Genomic DNA, 27965 nt, shown 5'->3' with positions numbered 1-27965 from the left:
ATGGCTGTGCCCCCAGTTCAATCCCTTCTTACATGGGGTTCTCTACAAGCAGGTTCCTCTGGAATTGAATGTTAGTCTGCTGAAAGCAATATCAAGATTTGATCAGTTCAATATAGTTTCACCTCAGGCTGGTTCTGAGAGTTCACTATGATTAACTGAAGCGGGTACTCCCTGTTTTTAGGGAAACCGATAATGTGCAGAGCATACAGTTATTCATCGTAACCACCTTGCAAAGTGCTGATTTTTACAGCCTTCTATGCAGTTTTATTTATTTATTTATTGATGGAGCACCTCAGTGTGACATTGTGCTAAACACAAGCTTGATAAATCTTCCACTGGCTGGACTGTGTCTCACACTTAGATTAATTAACTGAAAAGCAAAAGCATTTAATGGTATAAAATGTTGGGGTGGGGGGGAGAGAGGGGGCTTGTGTAACTCAGTGAACATAATTATAAAAGCAAAACTGGGCTTACAAAAAAAAACAGATTCCTAGTGTGCTTGTTGAGGAACAGATTCTGCTACTCTTAAATTAATTACTTTACTCTGCAAGTGACTCCAATGGGATTAATTGGATTAAGGTACAACTCACGGTGAATAAAGATGGCAGTATCTGGTCCATGACATGTACTTACTCTGAAGGCACTTGCTAAATTATTAGAGTTACTACCAAGGGATCTCACAATACTGGTTGTTTGGGCAACAAAATGGCAGATGAAATTCAAGACTGATATGCACATTGTAAAAAAATAATTGCATCTACACATATACAGTGATGGGTTCCAAATTAACTGTTACCACTCAAGAAAGAGATCTTGGAATCACCCTGAGTAGTTCTCTGAAAACTTCAGCTCATTGTGCAGCAGTGGTCAAAAAGGCTATCAGGAAAGGTTTTAAAAAAAAAAAAAAAAAAAAAAAAAAAGTCTGAAAAGATCATAATGCCATTATATAAACCTGTGGTGCACCCTCCTCCCTTGAATCCTATGTCCAGTTCTTGTCACCAGTTCTCAAAAAGGATAGAGTGGAGCTGGAAAAGATTCAGAGAAGGGCAACAAAGACGATTAAGAGTATGGAATGGCCTTCATATGAGGAGAGACCAAAGGGTATGTTTTCACTACCCGCCAGATTGGCAGGTAGTGATCGATCTATTGGGGATCAATTTTATCGCACCTAGTGTTGACACGATAAATCGATCCCCGATTGCTCTGCCGTCAACTCCGGAATTCCACCGCGGTGAGAGGCGGAAGCGGAGTCGACGGGGAAGCGGCGGCAGTCGATCCTGCACCATGAGAATGCGAGGTAAGCCGAACTAAGATACATTGACTTCAGCTACGCTATTCTCATAGCTGAAGTTGTGTATCTTCAGTGGATTTTCCTCCCCCGCCCTCGCCCCCCCAATGCAGACCAGGCCGAAGAGACTAGAACTGCTCAGTTTAGAAAACAAACAACTAAGAGGGATGTAATAGAGGTCTATAACAGCATGAATTGTGTGGGAAAAGTGAATAGAAAAGTGTTATTTACTCTTTCATACAATACAAAGATCAGGAGTCATAAAATGAAATTAAAAGGCAGAAGGCTTAATATAAACAAGTGGCAATACTTTTTCACACGATGCACAATTAACCTGTGAAACTCATTGCTGTGGGAAGTTGTGATGGCCAAAAGTATAACTGGGTTCAAATACAGATGTTAGGAGCAGTATGGGATAGAATCCAGAAGACATGCACATTCTGCTTGCCTCTTTGAGGTCTATAGATGTGGTAACCTCACCGAGTCCTTGGGCTGAGGTGAGTGCAGAATTGTAATTGTGATGTGCCTCTCAAGAGGGGTAAAACGGGGCAGGAGGCTCCTTGCACTCTCCCTCAGTTATGCACAATTGTATGGCAGGGTATTGTCCAACTGCTAAACTGAAAAACTATGTCTCAAAAACCATGTTTCAGGCATTTTGTCTTATACCAGCTGCCTTGGTTATAAGTTCAGCCTGCTTTGTGGCAATAAATGAGCTTCTCTTAATTTCTGGATCAGTTCATGGAGGATAGGTCAATCAATGACTATAAGCCAAGATAGTCAGGGTGCAACCCCATGCTCAGGGTAACCCTAAATCTCTGACTAGTGAGAGACAGGGTGGATCACTCCAACTACCCTGTTCTGTACACTCCAACTACCCTGTTCTGTACACTCCCCCTGAATCACTGGTACTAGCCACTGTCAGAGACGGGATACAAGGCTAGATGGACCATTGGTCTGACCCAATAGGATAGTTCTTATGTTCTTAAATAAACGATATTAGCATGTGGTAACATTTTCTTTTCATTTTGAATAACAAAACATAAAATTGAAATGTATTTTCTCATGCAAACATTTAATGCTGGGGAATCTGGCAGCTGAAGATCATCCATTTTTAGAACTTATTTACTGACCATGGTTAATTACAACTGTAGTAATTGCTTTAAGTTTAATAAATTGCATTTTGAATTTTCTTTTGGCATAAAGGAAAAAAAGCTGAGAACTTGTTGCTGTTTTGTTTACGTGTGAGCCTGAACCAACATTAAGAGCCAAGCTTGTCCAAAGTTGGAGGTGTTCTGAATGAACTCCACAGTCTGGAACTGTATTTTGTGAAGTCCGGTGACTTGATAATCAATTAAACAAAATCCTGGATGCAAACAACCCTGAACCTGGGGTGTTTCAAAATCTGTATTAAAATGTTGGGACTTGTTCCTGTCTCTTGTTTTGTTAACATCAGCAGGAAAATGATTGTTCAGATTCTCACTCAGCCATTTTAAGATTTCAGGGCAGTCCAGGGCCAAGAGGACTCCCTGGTGAGCGTGGTGAGAGGGGCTTACGAGGAGATCAAGTAAGTTTTCCTAGGTGCAAATCTATTCTATATTACACATGTATGACTCTGTGGGGTTCACCCAGAGCAGTAAGGGAGGGAGGGGTTGTGTCACCCTGGGTGCTTCTGTGCTGTGCAGCTTTGGCTCAAAGCCCTGGCACCAGCAGCCTGCTCACAGCACAATGGCCTCACCCTGGCTGCCACCAGCCTGGTTACTCCTTGCAGTGTGACGCCAACAGCCCTTCCAGTCCTGAATCTCCCCAAAACCATCTCCCCTGCAGTGTCCAGATCTTCTCACTGGATTCTCACACAACTATCAGGTTTGCTGCCTCCAAAGAGCAGAACACATACTAGCCTGGTAGTTTGGCTGAGGGATTTTATCCTTCAGTTTAATACAGAGCGCTGAGATGGTTTTGTAATAAAACAAGAATAAGTTGATTAACAAAGAACAGAGCTTTAAGTGATAATAAGTAAGACTAGAAGAGACAAGTTTAGTGACAAATCAAACAAAACAAAACCTGCTTTCTAATGACTACAACTTAATTTCAGCAAGTTGCAATCATTGTTTAAGCAGGTTTCTCCCCTGTAGTCAGTTTCCAGCTACTCTTTCCTCCTGGGCGAAGAGGTTCCACTTTTCATGCTGCTCCCCCTTGTCTCCTAGGTGATGGATACCCCAAAGTCTTTAGCAGTTGCTTATATCCTCAAAGTTTATCTTTGTTTTCAAAGTCAGGAAGCCCAAATGATCTTCCTGTGATCCTTCATGCAAATGATTAGCCCCTTGTTCTTGGTCACACCTGTCTTGATTTGCAATTGAGCCCAAGAGGAATTGGTCATTCTTCTTTGTCTGGAAAAAACCTGTTTTGCCTTGTTTGTCTGTTGACCGATTCTAAAATATAATATCAGAGAGTATCCATAATTTCACATACAGTGTTATTACTTACATTTCACAGTGATATTAATCATCAGTGTGGTGTTTTCAAATGATATGTTACAAGACGCTTTTTAGACAAATATTGTGTGTGAGGTGCAGAGAGCTGGCCAGGTCTCCTAGTCCTATACCACAGGGCCCCTTGGCATTGGGGTGCTCTTAGGATCACAACATTAAGGATTTGAATCTAATCTCAGAACCTCACTTATGGTGCACAAGAAAGTGAATAAACTTGCAGGGAGTAAAAGCATCTGTTCAGATCTGCATGGGAATATGATATTCTTTCAAAGGTATGTTAGGACAGACGTGTGTGACTATTGTACTGTAATGCCAACGATGATAATAGATCACATAAACCTAGCAGATCTTAGCCTTTCACAATAATTATTTTCACATTACTTATCTGAGACTAGTACATCTGGGAGATTTCATAAGCCCAAGATATCCCATATGCTATACTTTCAGGAACAAAAAATGCACATGACCCTCCTTAAATGCCTAATCTGAACACCATGAATTTGTCTATATATGGCTATGCAGATCTGTCAGTTGCCTGAGAGACCTACAAGAAAAATCCAGTACTATGGGACATCCTGTGGATTTATGATATTCTCTGTGTGGGGACTTTGTATCCATTCACTAGTGAATGAATTATGCTTATTCCTACACCAGTATGGAATTGTATTGCCCTAGGCAAAGATACCATGATGATAAGCAGTGTATAAAGGCTGGTAGGCTATTAATCTTTGTCAGACATGACATGGGGCTAAATCCTGCAGTCTTTTCCATTCTTCTTTCAGGGCCCAGTGCTGAAAGGTGCTGAGCATCCACTGTGAGATATGACGTGCCGTCAATTCCCATTGAGAGTAAATGGGAGTGGGGAGCACTTACCTCTATTCCTCCTCCGTGCTGGTACTTTTTTGAATCAGGACCATTGTAGGCTTTAGCCTTTGGATGGTGATCTTGTACTGTTGAATGATTACTTATAAAACAGAAGAAAAAAGTACAGCTCAGGATGAGGTTTGTTTTTTAAATAAACCAGAATATTCCTCTGTTTCAGAACATAATATTTAGGAGAACATTGATGAATGGAAATTACATAATGTGTGAAAAGGGACTACAGTGTTTTCTTATGTTTATGGTAGCGTGCCTCTCAGGGAATTGAAAGAGCTCTCTCTCCACTCCTTGAGTGGCATACCCTGAGGGTGTGGCCTGTCATAGTTGACAGGCCAGCTTGTGAGAGTCTGACTTCACTGAAAGGTGTGTCATATGTCATGAAATGCTGCAGCCCTAGCTGCTAATCGTTGTAGTACTTATTGGTCAGGTATAGCATTGCTGGGCTAAGTGTAAATTAGGAATGTAACCATCACAAATAGAATATGAGAAATGGAGGAAAAATATTACAAATACCTTGTATTTCCTGTTCATTCATATCTTAAATTAGCTCCCCGGATTCTGTGGATTCAGTTGAAGATAATGTATTTCTCATACAATTCCAATCAGTTGTTTGTCGTTGTTATAATTATTCCTATTAGTTTATAGTAGCACCCACAATTTGCTAAGGACTTCTCAGACATTCTAATAGGGGTGGTCCCTGCTCCAAGGAGCTCACAGTCAAAGGCTAGAGGCAGACTGGCAGGCAGAAATTAGGGGAATGGGAAAGGAAACAACGAATAGGGATTTCTTTAAATTCAAGTCAGTTAGATGCACTGTAAACAGCTTGGCAAAAGTAGGACTTTAAGGGGGAAAGAGCAATAAAGTAGAAGGCTTGCCACTGGTCTTGCCACTGGAGGTTGCATAGGGGCTTCCTGGAAAAAGGCACGGAGGTGGTTGTGTGAGAAGCTGACAGATGCGCAAACAAGGTTGAAGACATTAGTGGGATGGGGTGAGGGCAGGACACATTGATAAGCCTGAATAAATATGGAGAGACAGAATTCTAGGATGCCAAAATGGATGGGAAGCCAGTGAGGGGTGTGACATCATCAAATCAGTAGGGAATGAAGATGCATTCTGTCTGGTGTGACGAGGGCCTGACCAAGCAACATGGCTGTGGAAATCACTATAAAAGGACAGATGTTGTAGTTAGTGAGGAGGAGAAAACACCAGGAGAAGAAGGCAGGGCTGCACTGTACTTCCAGTGTGTTCAAAGAGTGCAGTGTCACCTGTGACATTTCTAATACTTGGGTTTTTTCATGTTTTTTTAAGGGTGCCTTTGTGGTTAAAGTTTGCCCCACCGCCAAGACTTAGTGCCATATACTCCCTTAGATCTGCAGTGCCCACACAGGACTTCCACTGAATCAAGTGGGAATTCTGTCTAGTCCTGAGAGTAGAATAATGACTCTTAATGTCCCTTTTGTCTACCCAGCGTATCCTAGATTCTGTGAAGTGTCACAACACTGATATTTCATAAAAACAAAAACTACAAATATTTTATCAATATTGTGTAAAGGCTGATATGTCTAACGAAGTTGAATAGCCTAACAAACGGTTAACTTCTGCCGTGTTTTCCCATTCTTTTTTCAGGACCCCATGCTGAAAGGTGCTGAGCATCTACTGTGAGATATTAAGTGCCATCAGCTCCCATGGGAAATAAATGTACTTAACTTTGTGTCTTTGTTTAGGGTAACCCTGGATTGGACAATGACATAAAAGGGTCCATGGGTTCAAAAGGAGAACAGGGAAGACAGGTAACTATTTAGAAATGTGACTTTGCTTACTGTATATTGTTTCAAATACTAACCTACAATCCTTTAAAATATAGCTATATAGAGCAAATTAAAATTAATCCATTGATAACCAAGACTGTTAAAAATAGTATGACAATTCTATCGTTCCTAATTTTATACCACACAATATATCAGAAATCAACAACATGACATTCAATAAAGGCAAGTGCAAAGTACCACACTTAAGAAGGAGAAGTCAAACGCACCACTATAGAATAGGGAATAATTGGCTAGGTAGTAGTACTGCTGAAAAGGTTCTGGGGTTATAGCGGATCACAAACTGAATATGAATCAACAATGTGATGCAGCTGCAAAAAAGGCTAATATTCTGGGAAGTATGTACAGGAGAGTTGTATGCAAGACACCGGAGGTAATTGTTCCTTTCTATTCGGCATTAGTGGGGCCTCAACTCAAGTACTGTGTCGAGTTCTAGGTGCCACAATTTAAGAAAGATGTGGATGAATTGGAGAGAGTCCAGATGAGAGCAACAAAAATGATGAAAGGTTCTGAAAACCTGACCTACAAGGAAAGGTTAAACAACCTGGGCATATTTAGTCTTGAGAAAAGAAGACTGAGGGCGGGACCTGATAAATCTTCAAATATGTTAAGGGCTGTTGTAAACAAGATGACCATCAGTTGTTCTTCAGGTCCACTGAAGGTAGGACAAGAAATAATGGGCTTAATCTGTAGCAAGGGAGGTTTAGGTGGGATCTCAGGAAAAACTTTCCAACTGTAAAGGCAGTTAAACTCTGGCATAGGCTTCCAAGGGAGGTTGTGGAATCCGCATCACTGGAGGTTACTTGTCATGAATGGTCTAGGTTTACTTTGTCCTGCCTCAACACAGGGGGCTGGATTTGATGATCTCCTGAAGTCCCTTCCAGTCCTACATTTCTATGGTTATCTGATTCTAGCCTTATGGGTGATTTGAGATCCATGAATTTGCACTCAGCAGTCCAGCTTTGGAAGTAGTCTTACATTTTTTTTAAAGAGATGAAAAATAACCAAGGCGTGGCTATATGATGAATAATCATACCTACTGTCATCTGTGACATACCTATTATTATTTATTATTATTAAAGTAAATGAATGAACTTCCACAGAAAATCTTCTAAAGTGTGAGTGGGGGGGAAAGTACTTACAGCTATTTATGGGCCCAATACTACACAGTGCCCAGCACCCCCCAGAAGGTGCCAAGCCCCCCTGAACTTCCACTGATCTCACTGTAGAGCAGTTATGGAGCACCAGCACAAGACTTGGATTATCTGCACAGGATGCATGAGATCAATGTAGACACACAAAACAGAATGGTAACTGTAATGACAAACATGCAGCACCTTCCAGACGAATATAATTTGAGGGCAACATCAGTGATTATTTTGATATTACTGCATTATGAAATGTACAGTAACACAATGGCATTTCTTTGACATTATTTGTCAATGTTGCATAGATGAAGTTGTGCAATTAAAAACAGTTTCTGTTCTTAATTCTGACAGATAGGTAAGAGGTTACAGAGGTTGTGTGCCCAAGTGTTATGAAAAGAATTTTTTCCCATTGCTTTGCATGTCCACTGTTTATTAAGCCATCTAGTCATGATCTGGAAAAATATAAAACGTTTGGAATTTGAGTGACAATTGAGATAACATGAAATTAAATTTCTCATTTCCAGGGTGAAAGAGGACCAATGGGCCCACCAGGGTCACCAGGCTCTCTGAGAACCACAGTAAGAACCCATATAGATAAGGAGACTAAATATGCAAAGGAAATGCTTGAAATTAATCCAAGGTAGAAAGAATGATCTGAGTCCATACATTTAACCTTAATCGATTGCTCCTTTAGCCTCCAATCACTGCAGGAAGATGAGATAAATAAATCTGATAGATTGCCCTGAAAAAATTAACACTAGCAAGAGCCTCTGATTCCAGGCAAACACTTTCCTCCTGAATAGAACTATCCAACACAACAGACTGACTATCAGAGACAAAATAGCTTCCTCATTTCTTTCAAATTTGGAACCTACTTCAATACTGCCCAGTTTCTGTCCCCCAACGCTTGCTGATGACTTCGCTTCTCTGCTTCTTTTTTCTCCTTCCAAAGAAAGAGAAATTCTGCAAAGATAAGGATTTGCATTAACATACTCTTTCTTCAGGTGTGGCAGTGTAGCGGGGCCACCAGGCTCCTGCCTCTGTCCCAGTCTACAAACTATTCAGAGATTCTTGTGCTGGTCCAACACCTTGTGCAGTTTATTTACAAATGGATTCCCACCACCTTCATAATACATACAGCTCTTGTAACAAGCAGGGGAGCGCAATCTCTAGCTCTGCTTGCTTCCCCCTTTCCACTTCCTTTCTGTACCTATTCGTGGGCTCTGCCTAAGGGCTTAATTAGCCTTTCTGCCCTTCCCCACCCACAAATTAGGCACAGCTGTGCTTAATCAGCTCCATTCTGCCTTGCTTGATTGGAGCTGCTGTGAACAGAGTGCTGACTCGGCCTTTCTTGCCTAGCACTCTGTCATAGGCAGTTACCAATAAGAACAGACTAAAGAGGTGGGAACCTTTCTCTCTGCTTGGTGGGAAATGTCTTTAAGCTCTACTGCCAAAACCAATGTTATAAACACATCTGTTTTGCCAGGGCGGACAGGGCATGAATATTTTAGTCCTTCTCTTGGCACAGCAGGACTGAAGCGTGTGAGCAGTAAGCAAAAGTGATAGCAAAGTAATATCCTAACACATCCATAATAACTTTCGCATTTGCTTTGCTCTCAATCACTGTTCTAGCATGTACAGTAACTTGAGCACGTAGTAAAGCATTGTGTGAACGTCAAATTATCTGGAAAAAAAATTGACATAGTTGCCACAGCTTCTCTACTGTTTGTCATTTAATTGAGAGAGATAACTGAGGTCTAATAGATGTCTAACAAACATCTATCTTGTCTTGTGTCAGGGAACAAAAGGTCGAAGAGGAATACCAGGTCCACAGGTAGGTTTCCTTAATTTTCCATATCTACAGTAGAACTAACGTGGGAGCTTTCCTGCCTTCTAAAATATTTGCAGAGGGAGTCCAATATTTATTTTAAATTTGTTATAGCATATAGGATAAAGGATAAGTCCTGCTTGCCTTACGCAAGCAATTAATCAGTGAGTTCAGTGATACTACTTACGGGTCCTAGTTCAGCAATGCGTATGCTGCACAAGTCCCATTGAAGAACTAGTCCCATTCATGAGAACCCATGCTGAAAGCCCATGCTGTTGTCTCAGTGTAATCCATAAAGTCGTGTGTGTATTTTAAAAAAAAAAAGGCCAAAAATGGCTGAGAACTTCAAGATTGAATGATAACAGACTGTCAATCCCAGTGATGATTGAACCTGGTGCTAGTATAAACAAAAGGAGCTTTCAGCCATACCTGTAGTTGTTTTCATCTCTTCACACTGAGAGTTCTAGGCTTCAGAGTGACACACAAGAGTGACAATTGTGGAATGTCATTGTACTGAGTAAGCCTGTGCTGAGATACTTTGCTGAATAGACTTGGACTATTGAATCTAGGCTTGCAAGTATGAGGTGAGCAGGATCAGGCCCTCAAACTACAACGAGCACCATAAAAATCCAAATTGTACAAAATATGGCACTGTAGAGCATTAATAGTGAAATAATTTGGATGTATAATATTTTATTTGAAGGACACTATCAAATCAAACTTGAGTCTAAATGAGATCTTGTGACAAGAAGCTTTTACAAAACTTGAGAGCAATAAAAAAGTTTCCGTAACTTTCCATGGCAACAAAAATAATCATTTCCCTGCAGTGTTTTCAGTTCAATCAGCACTGAGACACTAAAAGTGAAACTGAGATTTTTGTTGTCAAAGGCAGAGAAATGAAAAACTGAAAATAAACCAGAATAAATATTTTCAGTTTTAATCATCTGAAATATTAGAAGTGTGTTTGTTTTGAGAAGATTTTTGATCTGGTAACATTCCTTTAGAAAATACTTTTTGCTCTTTAAACAAAGATAAAGACACATTATGTTGCACAGTACCTAGTACTGGATTGCATTGTATAGGCACTGCCCCATGTTAGGAGCAGTATGGGATAGAATCCAGAAGACATGCACATTCTGCTTGCCTCTTTGAGGTCTGTAGATGTGGTAGCCTCACCGAGTCCTTGGGCTGAGGTGAGTGCAGAATTGTAATTGTGATGTGCCTCTCAAGAGGGGTAAAACGGGGCAGGAGGCTCCTTGCACTCTCCCTCAGTTATGCACAATTGTATGGCAGGGTATTGTCCAACTGCTAAACTGAAAAACTATGTCTCAAAAACCATGTTTCAGGCATTTTGTCTTATACCAGCTGCCTTGGTTATAAGTTCAGCCTGCTTTGTGGCAATAAATGAGCTTCTCTTAATTTCTGGATTTTAAAAACAATTTTTTTAAATCCATGCGTTGCAACGACCAACTTTATTAAAAATATGGTAGGATATGCTGATAGTCTGTGAAGACATTATGCTAAGAAATGTAATTTGATCTAAATGCTGACTCTTTAGAGAACCGTCACTTAATGAAAAGAAAAGAGGTGTTCAAATGCCAAATAAATGGTATTAGAAATTGAAAATATCATACTGTTCTCCTGGCAGATCAGTCACTGTTATGATCACTTGAGAAAATTGTTACAAGATTCTGTCTCTTAATACAGGGGGAGAAAGGAGCTCCTGGTTTGACGGGCTTTCCAGGAGAACCAGGATTTCCAGGATCCCAGGTGAATATTAACATTCATCTAGGTCAGGAGTTCTCAAACTTCATTGCACTGTGACCCCCTTCTGACAACAAAAATTACTACGTGACCCTAGGAGGGGGGATTGAAGCCTGAGCCCACATGAGCCCCACTGCCCTAGGCATGGGGGCCAATGCCAAAGCCTGGTGGGGCCAAAACTGAAGCCCTTGGGCTTCTGCCCTAGGCGGGGGGCCTATAACCTGAGCCCTGCCACCCAGGGCTGAAGCCCTCAGGCTTTGGCTTTGACCCCGGGTGGTAGGCTTTGGGCTTTGGCCCTGGGCAATGGGGCTTTGGCCCCGGGCCCCAGCAAGTCCATTGCCAGCCCTGGCAACCCCATTAAAACGGGGTCATGACCCACTTTGAGGTCCCGACCCACAGTTTGAGAACCGCTGATCTAGGTATTTTCGAGGAGAAGGAGGACTTGAAATACAAAGGAGAAATGCAATAGTCTATGTCCAAAAATCATATGACCCAGTGTCCATACTCACACAAAGCTTAGTCCTGCCTTGAGTGCAGGGAACTGGACTAAATTACCTCTCGAGGTCCCTACCAGTTCTATGATTCTATAAAGCACAGTCAACATGTGAGTGAATATATTGTTGGTGGCTGTGAAGCACTGGCAGCATTGGTTTGAGTCAGGCATAGCATAGTAAGGCAGACACAGTGTAACCCTCCCCTCACAGCTCTGCCTTTTGTGGCTTGCAACACCTCTGATGTTCCAGTCCTGCCCTTCTGTTGAGCAAATACTGCCCAAGTATGCCTCCTATCTAGATCTGGACTTCTGACCACAGTTTTCTGTGGCCCAGATTGGAAGCCTCTTCCTCGCGTTGATGAGTAATCCAGTGAAATAGCTTGTGGAACCAGAGTGAGTAAGGGATTCACAATTTGGCCCCGTGTGATTTTTAGACGTATGTTAGATCCCTGCATGGTAAATATGGATATAGATTCACTCTTGCAGGTACAAGGGCTGCAAATTGAAGAAACTGTATTGGGGATTTCCTTGAAGCTAACAGCTGGGGAGGCAGCTGCACCAGAGGGCCATCCCATGGGTGCGAATCCACATCCTTCTCAGCAAACCTATCTCATCCCCTCCAAATTGCCCCATCTTCTGACTGCCAGATGCTGGGACTGGACGTCAGGGGATGGATCGCTTGATAATTGCCCTGTTCTGTTTATTCCCTTCAGGACATCTGGTATTGGCCACTGTCAGAAGACAGGATACTGGGCTGGATGGACCATTGGTCTGACCCAGCATGTCCCTTCTTATGTTCTTGCGTGCACCTGGACCTCTTCAGCAGGAAGGGACTTGGGGGTAGCTGAACTCCTGTTCTTGACTGACTGTTTGCTATGGGAACCCAGTGTCTGTAGCTGTGTGTGCTAGAACTGACTGATTACTTTTTCTTTACATTTGTAATGCTTTGTGTTTTGCTTTGGTGGGGGGTCCTGGTACCACCGGGGACCTTTGCTGACATCTTAGTAGCCTCCCTTGAGGGTATCTTGCCATCTGGACAGGATTCCTCCCATCCTTCCCCCTACAGATCTCCCTAGTCCTCCCTGCTCTTCCTCCCCCCTCATCTCCCGTATGCAGCTGGAGAGTAGCTGTGCCCTTGAATCTTTGTTTCCCTGTATGTAAAATGGGGAGAATACCTCTCACACTGTGATATAAGGATGAATCAGGTGTTGTTTTAAGAGCACTTTCAAGACATAAAGCCTATATAAAGGGCTAATCGGTGTTATTTCATAAGACAGGGTATTTAATATATGCATTTGTGTGTTAACTGGATTTTCTGTCATCTAACATACCTTCTAGGGAGAAAGAAGAATTGCAGGTGTCAAAGGAGAGAAAGGAAGTGAAGGAAATAAAGGTCTTCAGGTAAAAATACTGTGTGAAGTTCATTTAGTGTTCTACTCACTGTGTGTGTAACCAGTAGGAGACTTCCATTTTTACTGCTGTTTTACTGCATTCTTTGTTTCAAAATTCCTGTGCAGTGTATCATGCTATTCTGTCAGAGAGAAATGTATTCGTAAGAGGCTAAAGGAATTTTAAACATCTCAGAGCAATGCTAAACTGTTTTACATTATAAGGAAAAAAAATCTGCAATAGGTATATAAAAATTCGTTTATATTCTGTCATGACCCACCAGTTTATTTAAGGGTACAGGAGCGTGTGTGTGTGTGTGTGTGTGTGGGTTTGCATAAATATTGCTAAACATAGATTAAAATAATGGTTTTAAGATTGTAAAATGAACTACTCAAGAGTTAGAAAATAACAGAACTTTTGCTTTATGATAGTGTTTAATTAAATGACATACAACTATGAGACTCGGGAAGCTGTAACTGGTACCTTGAGAGCCACAGAAACTGCACCACTGAGTCTGAACCACGGTACAGCCACCGAATCTGGACCCATCTACTAGATAATTTAACAAGAAAGCTATCCAAATCTTCTTCCTGCTCTCCATTTGGCAGGCGGAGCAATTATCAGTTTGATTTTTCTAGGCTGGGTTTTTCAAACGTTGGGGGGGAAATTCCCATTGAAATCAATGGGATGAGAGGTGCTGAGTACTTTTAAAATCTCACCTAACATTTATATTTGCTTAGTTGCCGTATTTTCCTTTCTCTTGGCAGTACTGTCTAAAAGAAATGTCTGATTCTGTTGCTCTCTTTGCTTTTTTGTATTTGGCACTTTGCATCTTAACTGAGCAGCTATATTTTGCATGTTTCCAAAGTATTTATGGTCAATTTACCATACAGAGAGGCTAGATTCCTAATTTCTTCCAGGATTGTCTTTATTTCTGACAAGTTGCCACCTTTCTTGTGACCAGAATCTCTGGAAAACCGTTGCACTCAAAGAGCTAGGCACACCGAGTTTCAACAATAGAAGAAACTGTGTTAGGGAGTTCCCTGAAGCTAACAATGGGTCTTCTCCTGATTCTCTCGTGTAAACTTCCTTCAAGCCATATATGTTGTTTGGGTAGATTTGTGTTCGAAAGATGTGGCCACTGTGACAAAATAAAAAAAGGAGACAAAATTCTGCTTCTGTTTATGATGGGAGTGGGGAACTCCCATTGAAATCACTATGATCCATATAAACCTGCTACAAAGCAGTGGAGATTGTATCCACGTAACTAAAGACAGAATTAGGCCGTTTTGGTTTATATATGACTAATATAGAGACTGTGTGGATGAGAAGCCAGTAGTAACTTTGTCTGGATTATTTTTTTTTATGAACGAAGAATAGGTTTTAAGTCTACAGTATAATCACTTTATGAACACGTCTCTATTTGTCTGGAATTGAGAAAGCAACGTTTGATGGATACTGAAAAAATGTTCTGTACCAGTCAAACTAGTGAATGGCCTTCATCTTGTACAATGTTGCTGCCATGCTGGTAGGAAAATAAATGTTTGGTCTAGACTTGAAGCAAAGAATCTAAATGTTATTGATGTTGACTGCTTTTGCTGCCTGCCAGATGTCTATGGGAAAAGCACAGGTGGCACAGTTGAGACTAGATTCTTGTCATTCTACATGAAGTGCTAATGTGGTGGTGTATGTTGAAACTGGGCCATTGAACATCATTATATGGTTGTTACAAGTTGCAAAAAGAAGCAAAGTGATTTGTTTGGTTTTTTTCCCCAAATTCTCACTAAGTATCATATGTTCATTTAATTTCAGGGTGAACTGGGAGCTGCAGGTCCAAAAGGGAGTCCTGGTAGTCCTGGAATGAGAGGAAATAAAGTAGGTTTCATTCCTTTAACCACTTTTGTTGTTGTTTTAAAAGTTAATTTGTTTGTTCCCACCTGTAGATCTTGCCTTTGAGCCTGCTCCTGAAACAATCATTCAGGCAAAAGTCAATGGAAGGTTTTTTTTGAACGACTTCAGGTCTTTGACGTCAGTGGCAGCTGTATGCACAGTTCAAGAGCAGGGCATAATCATAAGTAAGGCTACGTTTCAGTCATGAGTATTTTTAGTAAAAGTCATGGACAGGTCACAGGCAGTAAACAAAAATTCTCAGCCCGTGACCCGTCCATGACTTTTACTATATACTCCTAACTAAATCTTTGTCTGGGGGTGCTGCGGGCGCTCTGGGGGGGGGGTGAGGGGGCCACAGGAGCTGGGAGGGGGGTGGCCAGGCTACCCTGCTGGGGCTGAGGAGGATACGGGCGGTGGTGGCAGCACACGGCCCAGGACCCCCGCTGGTGTTGTGGGGAAGGTGGGTGGTGGCGGCACACAGCCCGGGACCCCCACTGCTGTTGGGGGTGTGGGGGAGGTGGTGCATGGCCTGTGATTCCCTCTGGCACTGGGGGAGGGGGTTGGCCAGGCTGCAGGCTCCCTACCTGGCTCTGACAGGCAGGCCCTTGCAGCTCCTAGGGGAGGGACGTCCAGGCAGGCTCCGTGTGCTGCTCCTGCCACAAGCGCTGGATCCACAGCTCCCATTGGCTGGAAATAGCAGCCAGTGGAGCTGCTGGGGTGGTGCCTGCGGGCACAGGCACCATAGGCGGCGAGTTAGATGGGCTCATGGTGCCCGGGTTCCAGCAATATTCAGGGCCTGGGAGCCCAGCTACCAAGGTTCAGGGCCGGGTCTGTCCCCTGGCCCCGCCTGCCCACGCGCCTCCCCCGAGTGTCCCCTGGCACCTACTTGCTGCCCCCGCTCACCTTCCCAGGTCCCTGGAGCAGATCATCCCTGTGTCTGCCTGCAGCTACATGCCGCCACAGAGTCCTAGTGCCCCCCCACCAATATAGCCATGGCAGGCTGACCCTGAGCCTGCCCTTCCCCCTCAGACCCTTTCATTTTCCAATGAGACCCTCCACAGCACAGGGGGGCCCCCTGCCTACAGTCACCGCTCCTGCCCCACGCTGGACATGGGGCAGACCCAACTCCCAACCCCACTGAGGTTACAGTGAGGGGCAGCAGCAGGGGAGGAGGCGCACATGTGATAGCAGCCCTCGCCCTCCCCCTCCCCGGCACCCACCACAGGGGAGACAAGGGGGCTTCCTGTACCTGAGAGGGGCGCTAGGAGCACATGCAGTGACAGTGGTGCAAGGTGAGTGTGGTGCAGAGGGGAAGTGTGGGGGGGGCCTCACCCGGAGCTTGCTTCTGCCTGTGGGGAGAGGGCTCTCTGGCCCTTGCCCCGGGGCAGCCTGTCTGCACCCCAAACTCCTCATCCCCAGCCCTGTCCCACCCCAGAGCCCTCACCCCCTGCACCTCAACCCTCTGCCCCAGCCCTGAGCCCCTCCCACACCCCAAACCCCTCATCCACAGCCCTCACCCCTGCACCCCAGCCCTCTGCCTCAGCCCCTCCCACACCCCAAACCCCTCATCACCAGCCCCACCCCAGAGCCCTCACATTTTTACATTATTTTAAAAAATATACAGTAACTCCTCACTTAATGTTGTAGTTAGGGTGACCAGACATCCCAATATTATCAGGACAGAACGCCACCCTAGGCACCTGCCATCCCGGGAAGTGCAGCGAGCCGGCGTAGCTGCGAGCTGGGGGAGAAGCCTGCCCCGAAGTGGCGGCGCAGCGCCACTGAGGGAGCTGCCGCTGCCTGGCTCCAGGTGGCTGGAGGGGGCCCCGGCACCGCCCTACCCCGCAGACCACGTAGCTCCGCTCCCCACTCACCACGCGGACTCTGTTCAGTGCTGGACTCTGTGCACGCCAACGGAGTAAATATCTCTCCTGCCCCCGCCATGCTGCCCCCACGCGGCCGCCATGCCTGGGCCGCTGTCCGACAGCAGCCATGACCCAACGAGGGCATTTGGCCGGGGATTGCAGCTTGCAGCGGCTGGAGGCGGAGAGGGCACCGAGGGGTCCATAGCAGAGAGCAGGGGCCTTGATGTGGGGCAGTTTCCCATGTGCCCCCCAACTATCTCCCGCAGCGGGGGTGGGGGTGGTTATAATGCCAGGCGGGAGAGTCAGTGGCCACTCTGGGTGAGTGTGCACCGCAGTTTAAGCGCAGGGTTAGTGGGATTTGAGTCAGCTGAGCTGTGTTAGGGAGCCCTGGGCTTAGGGTGACCGAAGGTCTTATATAGGCAATTATTCCCCTATATTAATCACCCCACCCCAAAAAAAAAGTGTCCTGATTTTTTTACACTTGCTATCTGGTCACCCTAGTTGTAGTTTTGTTCCTGAAAAATGCTACTTTAAGTGAAACTATGTTAAGCGAATCCAATTTCCCCATAAGAATTAATGTAAATGGGGGGTTAGGTTCCAGGGATTTTTTTTTTTGCCAGACAAAAGACTGTATTTTATATATATATACTCAGTATAAGTGTTAAACAAACAATTTAATACTGTACACAGCAATGATGATTGGGAAGCTTGGTTTAGGTGGAAGTCAGGTGGTGGGCTATTTTCCAAGATATGCCTTACTGCTAAATGATGAACTAGCACTTGGCTGAGCCCTCAATGGTGAACACATTTGTTGTTAATGCAGCCTCACACTCTATAAGGCAGCAGGAATGGAGGGGGAGGGAGGAAGACAGCATGAGAGAGAGAGACTGTGTGTGTGTGCGTGTGAGAGAGAGAGAGAAATTTTGAGACCGCTGCTGCTGCCAGCAAGCTCTGTGGAGATGGGGGGGGGGGGGCAGGAACGGGGGAGGGGGACACACTGACAACAGCACCCCTCTTCCCCCTCCCCTGCGCATAGGGTGACCAGACAGCAAGTGTGAAAAATCAGGACAGGGGGTGAGGGATAATAGGAGCCTATATATGAAAAAGACCTCAAAATCAGGACTGTCCCTATAAAATCGAGACATCTGGTCACCCTACCTGCACAGCAAGCAGGAGGCTCCCGGAGCAGCTCCAAGGCAGAGGGCAGGAACAGCACAGGGCAGTGGATTGGAGGGACAGCTGAACTGCCCAGCAATTGATAGCCTGCTGGGCGGCAGCTGCACAGGGAACTTAGGGGAGCTGATAAGGGGGTCTGTTGGCCCAACCTTGTTCCAACCTCCCACCAGCTAGCTTCAATGGGTTGCTCTTTCTGCAAGCAGTGGACAAAGCAGGCGGCTGCCAAACAACACTATAAGGGAGCATTGGGCAACTTTTAAATGAGCATTTTCTCTAATTCAGAGGTTCTCAAACTGTGGTCCATGGGACACCAGTGGTCCGCGAGCTCCATTCAGGTGGTCCGCGGATAGTTCCCTCTAAGGTGCACTTCTGGGCGGCCGCACATGAGAGAATGAAGGGCCACCCACCTAATTAGTGGAGCCACACAGGCGTGGCTCCTCTAATTAGGTGCCTGGACCCTGGAGAAGATGCACGTGTAAGGTGAGGTGGTGGTCTTGGGGGGGAATAGGGAGTAGGTAGGAGGGGGCAGTGGTGTGAGAAGAGGGGGTGGGAGGAATTTGGGATGTGCAGGGCTATGGTGGCCAGAGAAAGAGGCTCAGGGCTGCAGCTGCAGGGGAGAGACCCCCTTCTTTCCCAGCTTCAGCTCTGTGGCTGCTGTGGCAGGGGAGAGACCCCATGTCCTTTCCAGCCTGAGCTCAGGGGCTGCTGTGGTGGGGGAGAAAGGGAGAGGCCCACCCTTCTTCCCAATCCCAGCTTGCAGGCTGCTGTGGCAGGGGGGAGAGGCCACATCCATCGCATTAGAAAGATTAAGACTACTGATATTAAAATATGAGTTGTGTGCTTTTATGTGTAGAACAAAAAAGTTAATTATTATTGGGGGGGTTATATAGCACTTTTATCTTTACAATAGTTAGCTTTACAAAAGCGCTTTACGATAGTTAGCTAATGGTACATACATCATTTGGAAAGATCATTAAGTGGTCTGCCAAGACCCTCAGCAATTTTCAAGTGGTCTGTGGAAAAAAAAGTTTGAGAGCCACTGCTCTAATTGATTAGCAACGTAACAACAAAACAACGTTAACTGGGACGACTTTAAGTAAGGAGTTAAGTGAGGTGTTAGATTGGCTTACAAGGCAGGTGTGGGGGGGAGGGGGCGATATGGGACTTGGACCTGTACTGGGCACCACCAAAAATTATACAAACCTGCCGCCCCTGCTGGCAGCGCCCGGAGCCCCCTGGTCCTTCTGCCTAGAAGCTGCAGGGACATGCCAGTGGGAGCCGGGGAGCGCCCCCACACTAAGGTAAGTGCCGCCCTGCACCCCAACCCCTTGCCCCAGCCCTGAGCCCCTTCCCACACACCCAAACTGCTGCTGCTGGCGGCCTAGGGGCTGCCCTGAGCCAGCCACACTGTCTACTGCAGAAGTTACAGAGGTCACGGAAAGTCATGGTATCTGTGACTTCCATGACCTTCATGACAGACACGCACCCTTAATCATAAGTAATTAAGTGAGATTTACTGTTTATATTTATATTTAGGATTGTAGCTTCTACAGTATTCTTAAAATCAGTTGGATAGAAGATTAATCAGGCTCTGTGGGTTTAAAAGATATTACTTACAAGTCTGAGATCATATTAATTGCATTTAACAGGGAGAATATGGTGATCCTGGAGCGACGGGACCAAGAGGGCCACCAGGTCAACGGGGAATTCAGGTTTGTGTTTTATTCTCTCCATGTGCAGTGCATGGCCAAAATCTAGTCCTTAATTTATAAATTGCCAATCCTGTCACTTCTCTCTGTCCTCCTGACATTTGGGTTGCTACACAGAGACTTAATATAGACATTAATAGCTGGAGTAAAGCACAGACAGAAAAAACAGATTTAAATATAACTGTCTATTCACAGGGAGAAGATGGTGCTGCTGGTTATGGTGGACCAGGAAAGAAAGGAGCAAAGGTAAACATGGAAAAAGGAAAAAGAAATGTAAACTCTTAACTTGTTTTTACATTATTTTAGTGAGAGCGAAAACTGCAGGGGAAAAAAAAGTTGTTTCATTATCATCTCTAATGTAAATCCTGCAATCTGATTCACACAGACAGACTTCTGCACTCACTGACTTCGCAGGGGCTCTATAAAAATCCACAGTACGGATCATATTGTAAGATTAGGGCCATAGGTTGTAAAGTCATTGGGTGTGTGTGTGTGTGGGGGGGGGGATTGTTTTTATTTGTCTAGCAATTGCCATGTGTGTCTATGGCAACGTATAAACATTAGAAAATAAGTTATAAACTCTTAAAATTAGAGTAAAAGGTAAAAATATAATAGTAATAATAACCCTAATTATTTATTGGAGCATTATTTTAATATTGTTACTGTTACAATAACAACATTTTAATGCTGTCCACACTCCGGAAGATATTGTTCCTGCCCTGAAGGGCTTCCAGTCTGAAAAGACAAGCAACACCTGAAGGATGCAGGAGAGGGATAGAATCAGATTATATATCATTCCGTAGATCTATTTTATATAGCTTAGATACATCTTACAGTTAAATAAGTTCACATTTACATTTATCATTATTTACAAAACCTCTTTTGAAATGAGAGAAAAAATTCTGCCGCACTAAAACTAATCAGAGAATAGTTCTAATTTACTCCAAAAAATGCTTCCAGTCCCCTCTACTCTGAACTGTGAGGTCTAATATTTTGATATATCAAATCTTTCTGTCATAGCCACAGATGCCTGACAGCCTAGTCAGTGCCCGTTCACTGTACAGTTTCTGTCTGTGTTTAGGAAAAACGAGTAAAGTTATCCTGGAGTATTTCATCTTTACATAGTCACTTCTTTTTAATTTATCAATGCAATTAGGAGCACATGACTAGCCCAGTAAAGTACAGTGCTTCTTTATATAAATTTTAAATGATATAAGTCTGAATAAAATAAAGGAGAACGGAACACTTTTGTCCTGGGTAACTACTGCCAGACTCCCTGAACTTCTCCATCCATGTCTTTTAACCCTATTAATGCAAACCTCACCTTAAACTCCCTTCTTCTGGCAAGCTTATCCCACTTTAGTAACATGCTGTCACACCCCTACTGTGCCTCTTGCCATTCCCCCTCCCCAAATACTTCATGTGTTCTAAGGACTTAATCCAGAAAGGTGCTCCCATTGGGAATTTAGGGTAACCCGCACATAGCAGGATTGGGCTCTAAACTTCCTGGTCTGCAGATGTATTTTGGGTGCAATCCAACTCCCATTAAAATCAACGGCAGTCTTTTCATTGACTCAAACAGGAGTTGGATCTGGCCCTTTATGCATCAATTGTATCATTCCGCTTAAATTATAAGCTTCTTCTTCGAGTGCTTGCTCATATCCATTCCATTAGGTGTGTGCGCGCCGCGTGCACGATCGTCGGAAGATTTTCTACCCTAGCAACACCGGCGGGTCGGCTGTGGAGCCCCCTAGAGTGGCGCCTTCATGGCGCTGAATATATACCCCAGCCGACCCGGCGCCCCCTCAGTTCCTTCTTACCGCCCCTGACGGTCGTTGGAACTGTGGAGCGCTGCTTAGCTGTTCTCCACTCTCCCTAGCTTAGTTTGTTGTATCACAGTTATAGTTATAGTTATAGTTATAGTGTTTATAGTTAAATAGTTAAATAGTTTAAAAGTTGTTCTAGTTGTTCTAAGTAGTTCAGGGGATTAAGGGGGTCGTCTCCCCCTTTCTCCCCCGGCCGCGGGGCCAGGCTCATGCCCAACGCTCCCGGCTTCAAGCAGTGCGCCTCCTGCGCTAAGCCTATGCCCACGAGCGACCCGCACGACTCCTGTCTGAAGTGCCTGGGAGAGTCCCATCAAACAGATAAGTGCAAGATCTGTAAGGCCTTCAGACCAAGGACCAAGAAGGAGCGGGACTTTCGGCTCCGGCAACTCCTGATGGAGGCGGCACTTAGTCCGGACGCTCCATCTACAAGTCAGGCCCCGGCACCTAGCACCTCGGTGCGCAGTGCCCCGGCGGCACCGGCTATGACGACCACGCGAGTGGCGTCAGACAAGCCTCCTCGGCACCGGACCTCGTCGGCACCGCAAGCAGTGCCTCGGCGCCGGTCATTATCCCCGGGACATAAAAAAGCCCATAAGACGGGGATATCCGTGCCGAAGACGCCAGCTCCCCCAGTGCCGGGGGTAGAGCCGCGTCCGCCGGTGGAGCACCGGAAACAGGTGCCTCCAGCACCGTCGACTCCGGCGCCGAGGCCGTTGAGTCCGGTGCAGATAGCGTCTCCACCGAGACCGGCGGTGATACCGTGCCTTCCGTCGACTCCAGAGACCTTCGCGGCGGCGAGAGACTTAATAGCTCTCACGGAGCCGGCACCGCCTCAACCACCGGCACCGACTGCACCGTTGACTCGCCCGGTCCAGTCGAGGGGGAAACCTGCCTTGATGCGCCCTCCATCGCAAGGGCTGGAACCTCGGCACCGATCCAGGTCCCGAAGCAGGTCCCCACGCCGCTCGCAGTCCCGGCACCGAATATCGCCTCGGCACCGGTCGTACTCGCGGCCAAGATCTTCTTCGCGGCACCGCTCTACGTCTCGGCACCGCTATGATCGTCGGCACCGATCAACGTCGAGACGTAGTTCTCGGCACCGCTACGGTCGACGCTCGACGTCGAGAGGCCGCTCCCGGCACCGGGCATACTCCAGGTCCTCGTCGAGGTCCAGATCCGACTCCCGGCACCGACGAGGTCATCGGCACCGGTCGCGGTCCCGGCACCGATCGCCGGCACCGCGTAGAGATAGATCATCTCCGGACCGGCACCGTGTGGCACCGCAGCCAATGGGAATCGTCTCGACGCTCTCGGCACCGCCGTGGCCATCGAGATCGGTGTCCCACTCCTCGGAGGACCTCTCGAGATCGGCATACCCCCCTCAGGGGCAAGCCGAGGAACAGGACTTGGGACATTGGCAGGACACGACGGGACCATTCTCATGGCCCATCTCACTGGTCGTTTTGGACCCCGTGGGCGTACCATCAGGCGCAAGGGGCTCCAATTGCTTCGACCTCTCGCTCCGGTCACTCCATCAGAGGGGCCCCGGAGTCCACCATTTCTCGGCCTCCGCCAGGGGGCATGGAGGCTTCTGGGTCCGCACCACCTGACGCCCTGGACCCAGGCACAGGTGATGCTCCAGCCCAGGAACAGGGAGACCAGGACCAGCCCTTGGATCCTGTTCCACCGGAGGCATCTTCCTCTTCTTCTCCGGATGAGGCAGTGGCGGGCACATCGTGCACAGGCCCACCTCCAATAGATCTTCGGGCTCACCAGGATCTTCTGCGCAGGATGGCCCGTAATATGGACCTGCAGGCGGAGGAGATAGTGGAGGTGCACGACCCGATCGTGAATATCCTTGGAGCGGATGCCCCATCGAGGGTGGCGTTACCCCTGATCCGCACGATTCAAACGAATGCGGATACGATATGGCAAACTCCTGCCTCTATCCCACCCACAGCGAGAGGGGTGGAAAGGAAATACTTTGTCCCGTCTAAGGACTACGGGTACTTGTATACCCACCCCCAACCGTGTTCACTGGTGGTGGAATCAGTGAACGCACGAGAGCGCCACGGCCAGCAGGCTGCAGCGCCTAAATCAAAAGAGGCTAAGCGGCTCGATTTGTTTGGCCGTAAGGTTTACTCAGCCGGAGGGCTGCAACTTAGAGCGGCGAACCAACAGGCGCTACTGAGCCGCTACAATTTTAACTCCTGGAACTCTATGGGGAAGTTTAAGGAGTTGATTCCCCAAGAGTCCAGGGAAGAGTTTGGAGCCATGGTAGAGGAGGGCAAGAAGGTGGCTCGGACCTCCTTGCAGGCCTCCTTGGACATAGCAGACTCAGCTGCGAGGACCCTGGCTTCGGGTATCGCTATGCGCAGGATCTCCTGGCTTCAGGTTTCGGGTTTGCCTCCGGAGCTGCAGCAAACCCTACAGGATCTGCCCTTTGAGGGACATGGATTGTTCTTGGACAAGACGGACTCTCGCCTGCAGAGCCTCAAGGACTCGAGAACAATCATGCGCTCCCTGGGGATGCATGTTGTGGGCCCTCAGCGCAGACCATTTAGGCCGCAGCCTCAGCGCTTCTACCCCCCCCCCCCGCCTCGTCAGAGACAGGACTCGACCCGGAGGCGAGGGCGAGGTGGTAGAAGAAGGTGGACCGGCCCTCAACCCGGCCAAAACCAAGGGCCACCTAGACCACCTTCAGGCCCCAGGCAGAACTTTTGAAGGTGCGGTCGAGGACGGCGCCCCAGTCATCCCCCAGGATCCAGCCCCCTCCTTCCGGGATCGCCTCTCCCACTTCCACCGTGCTTGGTCCCTTATAACTTCGGACCGCTGGGTCCTCCGCACGGTGGAGAAGGGATACGCTATCCAGTTTTCTTCTATCCCCCCCTCCCACTCCCCTTCCCCGTCCCTCTTCAGGGACCCTTCTCACGAGCAACTTCTTATACAGGAGGTTTCTACCCTCCTGGCCATGGGGGCCATAGAGGAGGTTCCGATAGAGTTAAGGGGCAGGGGATTTTATTCCCGTTACTTCCTGATCCCCAAGTCCAAAGGAGGTCTGCGGCCCATCTTGGACTTGCGCGGACTCAACAAATTCGTAGTAAAGTTGAAGTTCCGCATGATCTCTTTGGGGGCCATTATCCCTTCCCTCGATCCTGGAGACTGGTTCGCCGCCCTCGACATGAAAGACGCATACTTTCACATCTCAATTTACCCACCTCACAGACGCTTCCTGCGATTCGTGGTAAACACGGTGCACTACCAATTTGCAGTCCTTCCTTTCGGCCTATCCTCGGCCCCAAGAGTGTTCACGAAATGTATGGCTGTCGTGGCAGCGTACCTTCGTCGGCAGGAGATACAGGTGTTCCCGTACCTAGACGACTGGCTGGTACGCGGTCGCACCAAAGAGCAAGTTCAAGCTCACGTCCACAGAATAGTGCACACATTCAACGAGTTGGGCATCCTACTCAACAAGGACAAATCCACTCTAGAACCTACCCAGAGAATAGATTTCATCGGCGCAGTTCTAGACTCCAGACGTGCACAAGCCATCCTGCCAGACAACCGCTTTGGCACCATCACGAGCCTCATTCAAGGGCTACAGGCCTTCCCAACTACCACGGTGAGGTCGTGCCTTACCCTGCTGGGTCACATGGCTTCCTGCACGTACGTAACCAGGCATGCCAGACTTCGGCTTCGCCCACTCCAGACCTGGGTGTCATCAATATACCGTCCACATCGGGACAGCCTGAACATGGTGGTCACGGTCCCGAACTCGGTCCTGACCTCCCTCACCTGGTGGCTAGATCACAATGTGGTCTGCGAAGGGATGCCATTTCACGCCCCACAACCCTCTCTGCATCTGGTCACAGACGCTTCATCTCTGGGTTGGGGCGCCCATCTCAACGAACACCATACCCAGGGCCTGTGGACTGCACCCCAGTTAGCCCTGCACATCAATGTTCGGGAGCTGATGGCGGTGCGCCTGGCGTGCCAGGCATTTCTCAATCAGCTACGTGGCCGTTGTGTGTTAGTTCTCATCGACAACACCACGGCCATGTTTTACATCAACAAGCAAGGAGGAGCACGTTCGTCAGTTCTATGCCAAGAGGCCATTCGCCTGTGGGACTTCTGCATCGCCCACTCAATCCATCTCACGGCATCGTTCCTCCCTGGAGTCCAGAACACTCTAGCGGACCGACTCAGCAGGTCCTTCCAGACGCACGAGTGGTCTATCCATCCGGACATCATACATTCCATCTTCCGGAGGTGGGGGTTTCCCCAGATAGACCTGTTTGCATCTCGAGACAACAGGAAGTGCCACGTGTTCTGCTCCCTACAAGGTCGAGCTCCGGGCTCCCTCTCGGATGCGTTTCTCCTTCCCTGGAAAGACCACCTGTTTTATGCCTTCCCTCCGTTTCCTCTGGTCCACAAGGTACTGCTCAAATTGCGCAGAGACCAGGCACAGGTAATTCTGATCGCTCCAGCGTGGCCGAGACAACATTGGTACACCACACTGTTGGAACTCTCGGTTCAAACACCGATCCCGTTTCCATTATGTCCGGATCTCATTTCTCAGGACCACGGTCGGCTGCGTCACCCCGACCTGCAATCACTCCACCTCACAGCGTGGCTGCTCCATGGTTCATCCAGGCAGAGCGGCAATGCTCGCACTCTGTCCAACAGATTCTGCTGAGCAGTAGGAAGCCCTCAACACGGACTACGTACCTGGCCAAGTGGAAACGGTTCTCATGTTGGTGCGAACAACGAGCCACGCCCCCGTTGCAGGCACCTATTCCTCTCATATTGGAATATCTCCTCTCCCTAAAACAGCAAGGGTTGGCGATATCTTCAATTAGAGTTCACCTGGCTGCTATATCAGCCTTTCACCCAGAGGAATTCACGTCCTCGGTATTCTCTAACCCGATGGTCGTTAGATTCCTCAAGGGCTTAGACCGGACGTACCCACAACAGCGTCAGCCCGTCCCGACGTGGGACCTTAATCTGGTTCTCTCCAGACTGACATGTCCTCCATTTGAACCACTAGCCACCTGTTCACTTTTGTATCTATCCTGGAAGACAGCCTTCCTCGTAGCCATTACCTCAGCAAGGCGCGTTTCTGAACTCAGGGCGCTTACATCCGAGCCCCCTTATACAGTTTTCCATAAGGATAAAGTGCAGCTTCGTCCACATCCTGCCTTTCTCCCTAAGGTGGTTTCTCCATTTCATATCAACCAGGACATATTTCTCCCGGTCTTTTATCCCAAACCACATGCCACTCGCCAGGATCAACGTTTGCATTCCCTGGACGTACGAAGGGCCCTGGCCTTCTATATTGACCGCACAAAGCACTTTAGAAAGACGACGCAACTCTTCGTTGCAGTGGCCGACCGAATGAAAGGCTCACCGGTCTCCTCACAACGCCTATCCTCCTGGATTACCTCTTGCATCCGGACTTGCTATGACCTGGCAGGCGTCTCAGCACCGCACCTCACCGCTCACTCCACGAGGGCCCAAGCCTCCTCGACTGCTTTCCTGGCACATGTTCCGATACAGGACATTTGTAGAGCGGCGGTTTGGTCATCAGTCCACACGTTTACAGCTCACTATGCACTAGTGCAGCAGTCCAGAGACGATGCTGCATTCGGGTCAGCGGTTTTGCACACAGCAATGTCTCACTCCGACCCCACCACCTAAGTTGGGCTTGGGAGTCACCTAATGGAATGGATATGAGCAAGCACTCGAAGAAGAAAAGACGGTTACTCACCGTTGTAACTGTTGTTCTTCGAGATGTGTTGCTCATATCCATTCCAAACCCGCCCCCCGTCCCCACTGTCGGAGTAGCCGGCAAGAAGGAACTGAGGGGGCGCCGGGTCGGCTGGGGTATATATTCAGCGCCATGAAGGCGCCACTCTAGGGGGCTCCACAGCTGACCCGCCGGTGTTGCTAGGGTAGAAAATCTTCCGACGATCGTGCACGCGGCGCGCACACACCTAATGGAATGGATATGAGCAACACATCTCGAAGAACAACAGTTACAACGGTGAGTAACCGTCTTTTCTTGCATCAGGGCAGTGTCGTCTTCTGCATTTTGTATAATCCATGTTAGCACCTCAAAAAAAGAATAGATAGCAACAATAATACTGTTTTCCAGCACATTGCCAGTTTTACTGCTTATTATTTATTGGGTTATGTGTCTGATTCTGAAAAGTCAAATATAGTAGAAAAAACTGAGTAGAAATATCAATGTGATGATAATTTTATCTTATTTACTGTAAATAACAGGGACAAGGAGGATTCACGGGAGATATTGGACAGAAGGTATCGTACTTCACATTAATGTTGTAGCTTTCTGATCAATAGACTTGAGTCTCCCCTCCATTACACCACTTTTG

At 47.0% G+C, this 27965-nt stretch overlaps 1 protein-coding gene across 1 annotated transcript in view; it reads left to right on the top strand.

Moving 5' to 3' along the window:
• The window catches only part of LOC128832396 (collagen alpha-6(VI) chain-like), a 104598-nt gene that overhangs the window by 50371 nt on the left and 26262 nt on the right, over positions 1–27965 (top strand). The window contains 10 exon segments of the mRNA XM_054019738.1: positions 2790–2852; positions 6381–6446; positions 8155–8208; positions 9429–9464; positions 11166–11228; positions 13054–13116; positions 14917–14979; positions 19685–19747; positions 19940–19990; positions 27856–27891. Coding sequence (XP_053875713.1) covers positions 2790–2852; positions 6381–6446; positions 8155–8208; positions 9429–9464; positions 11166–11228; positions 13054–13116; positions 14917–14979; positions 19685–19747; positions 19940–19990; positions 27856–27891 — 558 coding nt within the window.

Source organism: Malaclemys terrapin, chromosome 2, assembly GCF_027887155.1.
Source record: "Malaclemys terrapin pileata isolate rMalTer1 chromosome 2, rMalTer1.hap1, whole genome shotgun sequence".
Classification (NCBI taxonomy): domain Eukaryota; kingdom Metazoa; phylum Chordata; order Testudines; family Emydidae; genus Malaclemys; species Malaclemys terrapin.
Note: the sequence above shows the minus strand (reverse complement) of the source record. Positions and strands in the feature narration are given on the sequence as shown.